The 13,646-nt window shown below is 40.1% G+C and overlaps 1 protein-coding gene across 1 annotated transcript in view; it reads right to left on the minus strand.

The window, feature by feature from the left end:
* The window catches only part of RIGI (RNA sensor RIG-I), a 32,304-nt gene extending 23,850 nt beyond the window's left edge, over positions 1–8,454 (minus strand). The window contains exons 1-2 of the mRNA XM_081804073.1: positions 8,160–8,454; positions 3,225–3,363 (exon numbers count right to left, since the gene is read on the minus strand). Coding sequence (XP_081660199.1) covers positions 3,225–3,363; positions 8,160–8,454 — 434 coding nt within the window. The remainder of the gene's footprint in view (positions 1–3,224; positions 3,364–8,159) is intronic.
* Positions 8,455–13,646: the final 5,192 nt, after the last annotated feature.

Raw genomic sequence — 13,646 nt, forward strand, 5'->3', positions numbered from 1 at the left:
AACTGAGGGTTGCTGGAGTGGTGGGGGGTGGGTGGGATGAGTGGCTGGGTGATAGACACTGGGGAGGGTATGTGCTATGGTGAGCGCTGTGAATTGTGCAAGACTGATGAATCACAGATCTGTACCTCTGAAACAAATAATACATTATATGTTAAAAAAAAAAGAAGAAGATAGTAGGAAGGGAAAAATGAACGGGGGGAAATCGGAGGGGGAGATGAACCATGAGAGACGATGGACTCTGAGAAACAAACTGAGGGTTCTAGAGGGGAGGGGGGTGGGGGATGGGCTAGCCTGGTGATGGGTATTAAGGAGGGCACGTACTGAATGGAGCACTGGGTGTTATATGCAAACAATGAATCATGGAACACTACATCAAAAACTAATGATGTAATGTATGGTGACTAACATAACACAATAAAAAAAAGAGTGAAACTGTTGGACAGGTGGATACAAGAGAGTTGAACTATATTAGATGATGCCAAATTGTTTTTCAAAATAATTGCATTAATTTACACTCTGTATAGTGACACTTAAGATTTCCCATGATTAAATATCCTCTTCAAGCCTTAGCATTGTTGGACTTCCTAAGTTTTGCTATCTAGTAGTTAATAAAATGCTATCTCATTGAGTTCCTAATTCACAATTCCCTAATTGCTATTTGGGCTGAAAATCTTTTCATATGTTTATCAACCTTTCTTACTCCCTATTCTTTATAATGTCAGTTCACACTTTTGCCCTGTAGATGTTTTCTTTTCCAAAATGATTTTAAGGCCTTTTTAATATATTCTAGATATTAATCTTTTTGGTGATTATATATTTTGTAAAGATCCTCTCCCAGTTTGTGCCTGTTTTTTCACTTTCTTTTGTGTTTGACAAACAGATGTTTTTAATTTTAATGTCATTAAATATATCAATTTGTCTTTTATGGATAATGCTTTAATGTTTGTTTCATAAATCCTGCCATACCCCAAGGTCATAAAATATTATTCTATATTCTTTTCTAAAATTGTTAAAATTTTGCCTTTTAGAATTAAGTCTTTAATTCTTATGAATTCATTTTGTGCGTATGTGTGAATGGAATGAGCTAAGGAATACAAATTTATTTTACATGGATATGTAATTTAGGGTTTGTTTGGTTTTTAACATTATCCTGTTTATAATGGCCCACTGCAACTTATTAAAAGCCCCTCTGTTCCTAATGATCCTCCTTTCCCAGTGATCTCAAATATATCAGGTTTTCATAAATATATGAATTTAATTGAAGACTCTCTATTCTATTTCATTGGTCAGTTGGTCAATGCCAGGACCAACGTTACGTTGTCTCAATGCCTAGCATAAATCTTGCTATTTAGAAGGGGAAACCCCAGCCTACTTAAGTCTTCTTCTTCAGGAATGTCCTGACTATTCTTGGATCATAATTCTTCCATTTACATTTTAAAATCATTTAGAAATTTGTCAAGCACATGAAAAAGCATGTAGGATTTTTATTAAAATTGTATTGAATACAAAAATCAGTGTTGAAAGAGCAGATATTTTTATGGTATCAAGTCTTTCTCTCCATGTGCATGGGTATATATCTCCACTTAGATAGGACTTCTTTAATATCTTTCAATAACATTTTATCATTTTCTCCATTTGGACTTTACACACCTTTTGCTACATTTTTCCTAAATATATCACAACTTTTGTAACTATTCTAAGTGATATTCATTTTGGACTACATTTTCTGTTTGCTTCCAGTGGCTAGAAATGCAGCTAATTTTAGTGCTTTATTTTTATTACAGTATAATTAATATACAGTGTTTTATTAGTTTCAGGTGTGCAACATAATGCTTCAACAATTCTATACATTACTCAGTGCTCAATATGATAAATGTACTCTTTATCCCCTTTATCTGTTTCACCCACCTCCCTACCTACTTCCCTTCTGGCAACCACCAATTTGTTCCCTATATCTAGGAGTCTATTTTTAATTTGTCTCTTTTTTATTTTGTTCACTTTGTTTCTTAAATTCCCCAAATAAGTGAAATCATATGGTCTTTATCTTTCTCTGACTGACTGATTTCACTTAGCATTATACCCTCTAGATCCATCCATGTTGTTGCAAATGGCAAGATTTCGTTCTTTTTTTTTATGGCTGAGTAATATCCCATTGTATATATACCACATCTTTATTCATTCATCTATGGATAGACATTTTGGTTGCTTCCATATCTTGGCTTTTGTAAATAATATTGCAATAAACATTGAGGCGCCTGCATCCCGTTGAATTAGTATTTTCATTCTCTTTGAGTAAATACCCAATAGTGGATCATATGTTAATTCTACTTTTAATATTTGGGGAACCTCCATACTGTTTTCCACAATGGCTGTAGCAGTTTGCATTCCCACCAACAGTGCACGAGGGTTCTTTTTTCTCCACATCCTCACCAACACTTATTAGTTGTGTTGGCCATTCTGACAGGTGTGAGGTGATATATCATTGTGGTATCTCAGTATCTCATTGTGGTTCTGATTTGCATTTCCCTGATGATTAGTGACGTTGAGTATCTTTCTATGTGTCTGTTGGCCATCTGTATGTCTTCTTAGGAGAAATGTCTGTTCATGTCTTCTGCCAATTTTTTAATCAGATCGCTTGATTTTTTGGTGTTGAATTGCAGAAGTTCTTTATGTATTTTGGATATTAACCCCTTATTGGATATGTCATTTGCAAATATTTTCTCCCATTCAGCAGGTTGTTTTGTTTTGTTGATGGTTTCCTTTGCTGGGCAAAAGCTTTTTATTTGGTGTAGTTCCAATAGTTTAATTTTGCTTTTATTTCCCTTGCCAAAGGAGATAAATCTAGAAAAATGTTTCTATGACTAATGTCAAAGATATTACTACCTATGTTTTCTTCTAGGAACTTTATGGCTTCTGGTCTTATATTTAAGTTTTTTAATCCATTCTGAGTTTATTTTTGGGTATGGTGCAGAAATGCAACTAATTTTTGTATACTAATCTTATATCCAATGAACTTGTTAAACTCTCCCAATAATCTCTCTGCAGATTCCTTTGGCTATTTCAGGTAGGCAATTATATTATGTGACTGAAAATAATCTTTACATTGCATCCAATTAAGAGACATGAGACACATGAGGATAGCTCAAAATTAATAGCATTTCACTTTTACAGCATTCTGAAACAGTCAAATAATATCCTCTGATTCATGAGTAAGAAGAATGAACTAACCTGCATGAACAAGGGCATCCAAAAAGCCACGGAACCAGCCTTCTTCCTGGAGCTCCAATAGGAACTTAAGAAAAAGTGAGGCAGCCTCCATCGTGCCCTTATTGTTTTTCTCAGCCTGAATATGCTGTACCTCATCTACAAACAGAAGCAAGAGTGACTCATCAAACTGCACAACCACTAATCACTGGAAGAAAAACCTGAAAAGGGTTGTCAGACTTTCTCAAATGAGGATGGCGATTGTAACAAATCCCAGCAATGGAAGGAACTGCGAGAAGGCAGCAAATTCTCTGTTCAGGCAGATGATGCCCATTCTTCACCAACCGACCTTCCCTCCCACCTCCCATCCTCTCTAGAAACTTCTCCTAGTTTGGTGTGGGAGTCTGGGAACATATTCCATGGCAATCCTTTAAAAAGGGAGTCTCTTAATGATGTGTGAAAAAGTATCCCCATAACAAAGGAGAAACCACTGTAACACTGGATTAGGTGGAGGAACAAAGGCTTCTCCAACATTTGGATACTCCCTTGTTCAAAAGTCTGAATTAATTGCAGGACTACAAAAGTGTGAGGATAGGACTACTCCATGGCATCCTTAATTACACCAGACTCAGAAAACAGAGTTAGAAATAAAAAAGATGCTTTCGTGGTCCTCTTTCCAGGTTTTTGCTTAGACAGTATGAAATACGGGAGAAAAGAAAAAGCAAGAGGAGCTAAACAGAACATGAGGCCAGGGTGCAGAATACTATCCACCAAACTGTTGGTGGTCACATGACTTTGTACACTACCTCCATGTCTGGGGCGGTGATGATCACATGGTTGCCTACACATGACCTGACATTTGATAGTGTTCCTTTTTTCCCCCTTATTGTCAGTGGAATGTAAATTCCAAGCAATAAGTCTGGTTAACCGCTGTATCCTCAGAGATTAGAAGAGGACGTTAGCACAATATAGACACTCCACAAAGGTATACTGAATGAATGAAGAAAGGAAGGGATAGCTTCCTTTTCTGCCAAGGTCTCTGTCTTGGGAACAATAAAATTAACCATTTTAATGTGTAAAACCCAGTGGTTTCTAGAATTGTGGATCTATCACCACTATCTAATTTTAGTACACTGTCATTACTGTAAAAAGAAATCTTGTAGCCCCTAGCAGTCACTCCCATCTCCCTTCCCCTTAAACCCAGGCAACCATTAATCCACTTGGGTCTCTACAGATTTGCCCACTTTGGACATTTCATCTGAATGAAATCATACAATATGTGGTCTTTGTAACTGGGTTCTTTCACTTAGCATAATGTTTTCAAGGTTCATCCATGTTGTAGCTTATATCATTCGTTCCTTTTTTATTGCTGAGTAATATTCCATTGTATGGATACACTATATATTGTCTACCTAGTCATTAGTTAATTTTGGGCTATTATGAGTAGTAATGCTCTGAACAGTCATGTACAAGTGTTTATGTGGACGTATGTATTCACTTATCTTGAATTTATGCCTAACTGAGATTGCTGGGTCATATGGTAACTCCATTTAACACTGTAAGGAATTATCAAACTGCTGTCCAAAGGAGCTGCACCATTTTACATTCCCACCAGCAATTAATGAGGATTTCAATTTCCACACATCCTTGCCAACACTTTTTTTTTTTATTTTAGCTATCTATATTAGTTTTCTGTGGCTGCAGTAACAAATTAGCACTAACTGGTTGGCCTTAAAACAATAGAAACTTATTCTCTCACAGTTCTAGAGACCAGAAGTCTGAAATCAAGATGTTGGCAGGGCTACACTTCCTTTGAAGGTTCTAAGGGACAATACAACCCTTATAGCTCCTAGTGGCTGGTGGCCTTTGTGGGCCTTTGTGGGCACATCAAATCTTTGCCTCTTTCTTGTGGCCGCATCACTACAACCTCTGCTTTGTCTTCACATGACATTCCCTTTGTCTCTCTGTGTCTTCCCATGGTTATCTTCTTATAAAGACACCAATCACATTGATTAGGATCCCACCCTACTCCAGTATGATCTCATCTTAACTAATTACCTCTGTAAAGATCCTATTTCCAAATAAAGTCACATTCTGAGGTCCTGGGGCTTAGGACTTCAACATATCTTTTTTGGGGAGGACATAATTCAACCCATAATAGCAACCTATCTTATCACCTATCCCAACTTTTCTGGGCACACAATTTAACTCTATTCCTTTAAGAGAGTTAATCCTGTTCCTAAACCCCATCTTTAGAGCTGGGTTCTTACTCCCAGGCCTCCCTGCTGTTTGTTCTTTCCTCAGACATGCTACCAGCCATTACTGACACTCCACATGAAGGCCCAGATATATCCCACTCACAGCTGAGCCCTTCCCAGTTAAACTGTCTTGCTGTATCAGGGGCAGTTTAGCTTTACTCTGCACATGGTCGGGCCCATCCTGCTGCTACCTGGCCCCGATAACTGCTTCTAAGTAGTGCTACTTTCCTCAAAAGTACTGGGAGTCCAATGCAGAGAAAATTCTATTTTTGGCTGTCAGTATTACCTTTGCCATGCTGGCCACTCTGTGATGCCATCCTCAGCTTCCCAAGGTGGAATTTCTTGATCTCTTTTCTGTGCTTTCTTGGTCTCTTTACATGCCTCTGACTAGAGCACTAACACTGCACAGTATATAGTAACTGTTTGAGAGTCTACCTTTTCCCATTGACTGTGATCATGGACATGTTGTATTCATTTTTGTCTTCATCTTTGCATTCTAATCATCAACAAAGTGCCTGGCTCATGCATGTGTCCAGAGCATGTTACTGAAGGAATGGATAAATACTCAGAATTCTCCTCCCTCCCAGAATACTACCCAGGGCTCCTCCAGGATAAGAGTTAGCTTTTGACTCCAAAGGGATACTACCAAAAATTTGTAGCCCACAACCTGGTCTACCTTCAAACATCCTGGATAATATGTGAATAAGCAAAGCCCTGCAGTACCCTAGTCATCATGCAAGGTCTCCAGAAGAAACATGGCTTCGATTCTCCTTTCCCAAGATTCAACTAGTGCACAATATCCAACACGTGGAAAGCAGGATTATGGTAAAAGACATACTGGTTATTGCTGGTGTAATTTAAACATATTGGTGTACTTGTGTGTGCATGGGGGAATGTATGGGCATAAGGAGAGTGTGGATAAGCTCCCACTTATAAGGGCAAAAAAATGAGTCAAAATGTTTATAGCCAGCCATAACACTCATGTCTCAGCTCCCTGACTGAATCCTGACTGATAGAATATACTTGTCACAATTAAGGTTAACTAATAGAATCCAGAGATTCCAAAGCATCCAAGAAAAAAATGGGCGATGGAGAAACTTTATCAATCTAACAGAAAACAGAAAAAGATAGGAAGAAAAAAGTTTATGGATACATGTGCACATGATAAAGTATAAAGAAATGAACAGGAAAGATGTAAGCCAACTAAATGACAATAGCTTCCTCTGAGAAGGAGCTGGAAATAAAACCTCTATGGTGTCTTTAACATTAAAAAATAAGACAGTATTACATATAGTGTTCTTCAGCTTGCTGTCTCTATTTACTTTTTGGTATTTTTAATGTGATTGCATTATAACTACAAATTAAAACTAATATATATATTAAAAAGTATGCCACCTTTGCGCTCCCACAGCACACTATAGTTTTCTGGCAGAGCACTTCTGTTTTGTCATCTATGGTTTGTTTAGTAACCTGCCTTCACATATGCACTCTGACCTCTATTACGGGCCATTTCTATCACACTCACCACGAATTTCTCAGTTCCTACTAGGACACTTCTTATTAGATAATATGTGTAATAATATGTGTCAATTCTGTCCAATGCTAACACAATGCCTAACACATTATGAGTTGCTTGAATCGACACATGAGTGCAAGAAAGAATGGGATTCACACCAGTTTGTTAGTGTTTCATTCATGACAAGATTTCTAAAAGAGATGTCCTGAAGGGGCTTACACTCTTCTGGGGCCCAAGCTACTCTGTGGTCATTAGGATGTTACTTTGTTACCTCTCTCTGAGCACAAATAGAAAGCAGAAGCCCACTTTTGTTGGTGGTATTCTTTCACTCCTCACTCCACAACCTGTGGTTTTTGCAGAGCAATGAGCACTCAAATTACGTGTCTGCTTTCACACAATTTCCCCAAACTGCCTCACATCAGGAAAGATATTTAGGCACTTGGAGCCTGAAAAGGAGTTGCCAGATGCCCTCTCTCATTTCAACTCCTTCGAAGCACCACCTCCCTTTTCCTCTTTCCTCAAAGCCTCTGTGCATCTCCAGCATAGTGCACCTGGATTCAAATTTACAAAGTGGCATTCATCCATCATCAGGTGTCTCACAAGCTAGACAGAAACACTGGAAGTGAAGCTTGTAGCCATTCAGTCCAGAGAGTCTTGCCCTCTCAAGCTTGTTATTCCTAAGTGCGAATAAGACCTGGCAAGAGTTAACTGTCAATTACCTTGTAGCTCTGACAGCATTTTGTAATCATTTATGTACATCTGTCCTCACCAGTATCCTGCCCCCAAAATCTTGGCTGCAAAGTATTTTAAAGAGCCAAAAAAAAAAAAGGCGGGGGGGCTATATCTTACTCCTGAATCTGTCAGTACAAAGCCGGACACCGTAGACATAACCATTAGAGAAAATAAATGAAATGGACAATGGTTTGTCTCCCCAGCTTTGAACTTAAATAGATGTGCAATCCTACACAAGTCATTTCACTTCTCTGGGACTGTTTGTCCGTCTGGACCTCCAAAGGCTCCTCAAATTCTCCTGGCAATCTCCAGTCTTAAAATGCTGTGAGGATCTTGCCTCAACACCCGCGTTCCTAGCGGGCTACTTCGCGCTGATTAGAAGGAAGGGAAAAGCAAGTCCTGAGTTGTTTCCTTGCTCCAAGGGGCAGGCGTCACTGGGGACCACTCACCGTCCTTAAACCAGGGGGCCATGTAGCTCAGGATGCAGGTAGGGTCCAGAGTCTTCGTGACATAGTCCCGGAAGGCGTGCAGATTCCGCCGATCCTCGGCCGACATGCTAGCAACTTGGCTCCCGGTGAGGTCCCTGCTTCGCCCGCGTCCCACTCTCTTGAAAGCCTGGTGGCGGCGGGCTGACACAGATCTTCTGACAAGAGAACTCAGACCCAGTGCTGAGGGGTGGAGCCGCTTGGGAACCTCAAGAGCAGACAGGAAATCGAAACTGCAACTAGCAACCTGCTGGGGCATGCCACAGCAGCTGGACTGCCGCAGGTCCCCGCCTCCCCGACCGCATTTTTCCCTGAGCTTTCGCGTCCTCTGGCTGCCTGGATTGCCAACCTGTGGGCGCTCGCTCACCCAGAGGGGCCGTTTTTTTCATTTTGCTTTTATATCAGGAAAGTTTGGACTCAATAAAATGCACAGATTTTAAGTGTATAATTCCATGAGTTTTGAAAAATGTGTATGGGTGTAACTGCTTCCTCCAGGTCGTGTAGGTCCTATGGTAAGTGCATGTTTAACGTCACAGAAACCTGCCCCGTTTTCCAAAATAGATGTACCGTTTTGCATCCCCACTGGTAGAGTAAGAGCTCCAGTAGATACACATTGGTCAATTTGCCATTTTGGTCAGTGTGAAACGGTGTTTCATTGTGGTTTTAACTCCTCAAACGGTTAATGATGTGAGCACATTTGCATGTATTTATTGGCCATTCATTCATCTATCTTCTTTAGTGAGGTATTTGTTCCCATCTCTTGCCTGATTGAGTTTTCTTTGTATTATGGATTTACAAGTTATTTATTCTGGATATGAGCCCACTGTCAAATATATGTATTCTAAATATCTTTTCCCAGTCTGACTTACATTTCATTTTCTGAAAAGTGTCTTTCAAGCAAACGTGAAATGACACAAAGAAAGCAAATGGAGTCATGCGACAAAATAATGGAGGCTGGAAAAAACTATTTCAATACGGTGGGGTAAGGGCATATCTCTCTGGGTCGGTCACATTTCAGCTGAGTCCTTAGGAATGAGAAGGAATGAGCTATTCAAAAAAGAAGAGGGGTGCCTGGGTGGCTCAGTCGTTATGATTTCAGGGTCCTGGGATCGAGCCGCATCAGGCTCCCTACTCAGTGGGAAGCCTGCTTCTCCCTCTCCCACTCCCCCTGCTTGTGTTCCCTCTCTCGCTGTGTCTCTACCAAATAAATAAAATCTTTTAAAAAAAACAAAAACCAAAAAAGTAAGAAGAGAGGGATTCCATGCAGGGGGACAGAAAGCACAAATGAGTCAAAGAGAAAAAGTGAACGAGGGATATCCCTTCTTGAACAAGGGATAAATGGCAGACAGTCCTGCTGAATTGGTAAAGAGGGCCTTGTAAGGCAAGGAATAAAGAAACACATTGCAGGATTTTAAGCAAGGAGTAACATAATTTGATGACTTTTTTTTTTTTTTTAATGTAAAGCCTTTCTCTCTGGCTCCTATGCAGAACAAGTAGATCAATGAGCAGTGACTCAAGTAAGAGATGATGAGAGCACAGATAAGACAGCGGCGGTGGAGAATAAGAAATGAAATGTTTCAGATATAGAGGACTGAGTGACTGGCAGTGGAAAGGAAGAAAGAAAAAAAAATATCAAGGCTACATTGCAGGCATCTGGTTTGAGCAACGAGAAGAACGGCAGCACCATGACTAAAATGGAGAAGACAGGTTTACAGCTTATTATATCCTAGTGTGGAAGACAGGCAAGAAAGTAAATAACTAAATTCAGGAAGGAGAAATAAAGCAAGATAAGGGAATAAAGAGTAATGAGGGTTGCTTATATAAGATGAGCTAAATCAGGGAAGACCTAAAGAAAGTGAGAGAGAATGTCATTTGGGTGAAGAGCATTGTACTAAACAAGCAAGCAAAATGCAAAAGAGAAAAAAAGAAAAAGCACACAAAAAAAAACCAAAACAAAACAGGAGTGAACCAGGCCTGCAAAAGAAAAAGGAGGTGAGCGGTCTCGCTAGAGTGAAGTGGGCTGGGGGAAAGAGAGAGAGAGAGGGGTGGCCAAGGCAGTTCACATACACCCTGACCGACCACAAAAAGGACTTCAGCTTTGGTTTTGATTTTAAATATGATGGGGAACCATGGCAGAATTTTGAAAGGGAATATAAGATCTGTTTTTAAAGGATCACTGTGGTTGACTGGAAGAAAACAAGCTGCCGGGGGACAGGGTAGAAGCCGAGTAACCAGGTAAGAAGCTGGTACCAGCACTAGTCCAAGTGAGAGATGAGGGCATCTTGGATCAAGATCAAAGCTGTGGAAGTGGTAAAGTTGCAGGATATATAACCCTAAAATCACACACAATTTGGTGATGAATTGATGTAGGACATGTGAGAAAGAAGTCAAGGAGAATTCCTGTTTAGCCTGAGCAGCTGCATGAATGGTGGTGCCATCCACTAACATGGAACACTGGAAGATGGGCAGGCTTGGAGGAGGAAATCAAGAACATGCTTGCTTGCTTGCTGATAATGATCCACAGGCAGGGCTTCCCAAACATGAATGCCCACACAGGTCTTATTAAAATACAGATTCTGACCTAGTAGGTCTGAGACTGCATTTCTTACAAGCGGACATTGGTGATACTGATGTTCCTGGTCCACAGACCTCGTTCTAAGTACCAAAGTAACTAAAAAACATGAGATAAAGGAAAAGGGAGGATAATTTAAAAATCAACATTCCTACTAAAGTGGGGGGGTAAGTGAAATCCTGAGCGCATGTGGAAGGGATGTCATAGAACAGTGGTTCTCAAACTCTGGTTTGTAGGCCGGTAGCATCAGAACCACCTGGAAACTTGTTAGAAAAGCAAATTCTTGGCATCCTAGATGTCCTGAATCAGAAACTGTGGGTGTAGGCCTCAGCAATCGGTTTTAACAAGCCTTCCAAGTGATACTGATGCATGCAAAAGTGTGAGAACTAAAGGCCTAGAGGAAGAGAGCTTCATCCACTGATGGAGTGAAGATGGATGCTATGGTAGGTTGAATGCAAAAATTACAATTCCTCACTTTTCCCAATATTTACACCTTTTGCTACAGAGGTAACTTTTTGGTAAATAGGGTTTATGTTTGCCCAAACCTGGCACTGGCCAGAACTGCCCCGCCAATATGGAAAGCATGTGGTAGAGACAAGTGGGAGGTTTGAGGAAAAGGTATGAAATATACCCATTATACCAATGAGCAAGAACACTAAAGAAAATATTCCACTAACATATTGTATGAAGTTGAGGCTGGGGATTGTGTTTCCATGGTGACACCAATCTGCAGTTACTAATTTCCTTCAAAAACACTCAGCAGGATGCATGTAGGCACAACTGAAGAGTTGGGTCGATCCAAACTGAGGTCTTGCTAGGCCAACTATTGCTGCGGAATCTGGCATGTGACTTATTTTTAAACAGGCCAAAGCTAAAAATTGTTTTAACATTTTTAGTGTTGCAAAAACAACCAAATAAAAAAAAACGACTATACAACAGAGACTACATATGACCCATAAAGCCTAAAATATTTACTATATGGCCTTTGCAGGAAAAGGTTGCCGACCCCTGAACTAAGTGAACAAGGAGAGACATAAGGGCAAGAGAGTTGTAGGGTACTGCAAGGGAGTGATTTAAACATAATCTGCAAAATCATAGCTGAGCATGAAGAAAGTATAGAGGAAGAGGGTAATTGATAGCGTAGGGTCAAAAGATTATACTTCTTAATCCTGTATTCTAAAAATGGTATTAGATATTCTTGTAGGTGGCCTAATCTGCTCCACCCAGAGCAGAATTACCTGATTCAATGACCACATGAAGGTAACAGTGACATGCTCCAAGAATTTAAAATGAAGATTAACCTCTTAGAAATTCTGTTTATGCCTGGTGGTGGGTATTGAGGAGGGCACGTTCTGCATGGAGCACTGGGTGTTATGCACAAACAATGAATCATGGAACACTACATCTAAAACTAATGATGTAATGTATGGGGATTAACATAAGAAAAAAAAAATTCTGTTTATGTCCTACTGCATGCAGGACACCGCATTTGATATTTAGTAGATACAACATAAAACCAAAGAGGCAAGAAAGTATATGGGACTAGAGGGAACACTTGGTCTCCTTCGAAAGCTTTCCTTCTTTTGCCAGCCTCCTTAATCTTGTATTCTCTACAATCTTCTCTTACGCCTGCTCCTCTTCTTGTTCTACTCTCTGGGAGAGCTCATCCACTTCTACCTCACTAGTACTCCCTAGTTTCCCAGGGACTTCTAAATCACCTCCCTAGTCCCAATCTCTCCTCCAAGATTCATACTCCTAGTTCCAGCTACCCACTGGAATTCATCTGCCTGGATGTCCTCCATGCTGTCCAACAGAATTTTCTGTGATGATAGAAATGCTCTCTACCCAATATGGACGATATTGGCCAATATTGCAGCCATAATCGTCCTTAAACAAAATTTAAAATTCAGTTCCTCAGTTTTACTAGCCACATTTCAAGTAATATCCACGTGTGCTTGGTAGCTTCTATACTGGACAGTGCAGCTGTAGGCAGCTCTCTCTCAAACTGAACTCACTGTCCTCCCCAAACTATCCCTATTCCTCTATTTCCTACCTTGAATATTATCACCAGGCATCTAATTCTCACATGGGGTAAGAAAAATCTCATCATACCAGACTTTTCCCTCTTCCTCACAGCCCATCCTCATCTACATGGTACCCAAATTGTGTCTACTCTACCACAGAAATTTACTAAATCCAGCCTCTTCACTGGATCCCTATTCTTCTACAGGCCCTTCTGATTTCTGGCTTGAGCTACTACAGAGCTTCTTAGGCAGTCTCACTGAGGCTTTCCCACTCCAAACTTTCTTCTACATTACTGCTGGTTGTTTAAGAACAAATCTAATCGTTCCATTCCCACCTTCTTTAAAATTCCTGTTGGTTCCTACCCAATTCATTGTTACACCCCTAGCATTCAGCATGGACTTGGGCCACATGTACTTGGTGTTTGATGAAAAAATGAATTTTACAGACAGAAAAGCAAAGAGATATCCTTTTCCCTAGGAGAGAACTGTTTACCTATCTAAACTGCAGATGTTTAGAGAAGCAGCTTACTCCAGGCAAATACTAGATACCTAATTCTGCCCCCTCGTGTCTATATAAAAGTCCATCATCTAATATTGTGGCAAACATCACAGCTGCAGCTTCTATGGGGATAAATTTATCGACTCAGACCTTGGCCTAACTGGACTTCCATTTCCCTTACTTCTTTTCTCAGGCACAGATCCAGTGGATTTACCATCCACCAATATCCTTGCAGGTAAAGTAAGAATTTCCTAATTTTCATGACATTGTAACAACCAATCTTTCTGTACTTTTTGAAATGGTCCTATTGTGTGGTTTTCTAATACCTAAGTGGTCCAGGCATTGACTAAAAACTC

The sequence above is a fragment of the Leptonychotes weddellii genome, chromosome 14, assembly GCF_054177405.1.
Source record: "Leptonychotes weddellii isolate Sample4059 chromosome 14, ASM5417740v2, whole genome shotgun sequence".
NCBI classification, from domain to species: Eukaryota; Metazoa; Chordata; class Mammalia; order Carnivora; family Phocidae; genus Leptonychotes; species Leptonychotes weddellii.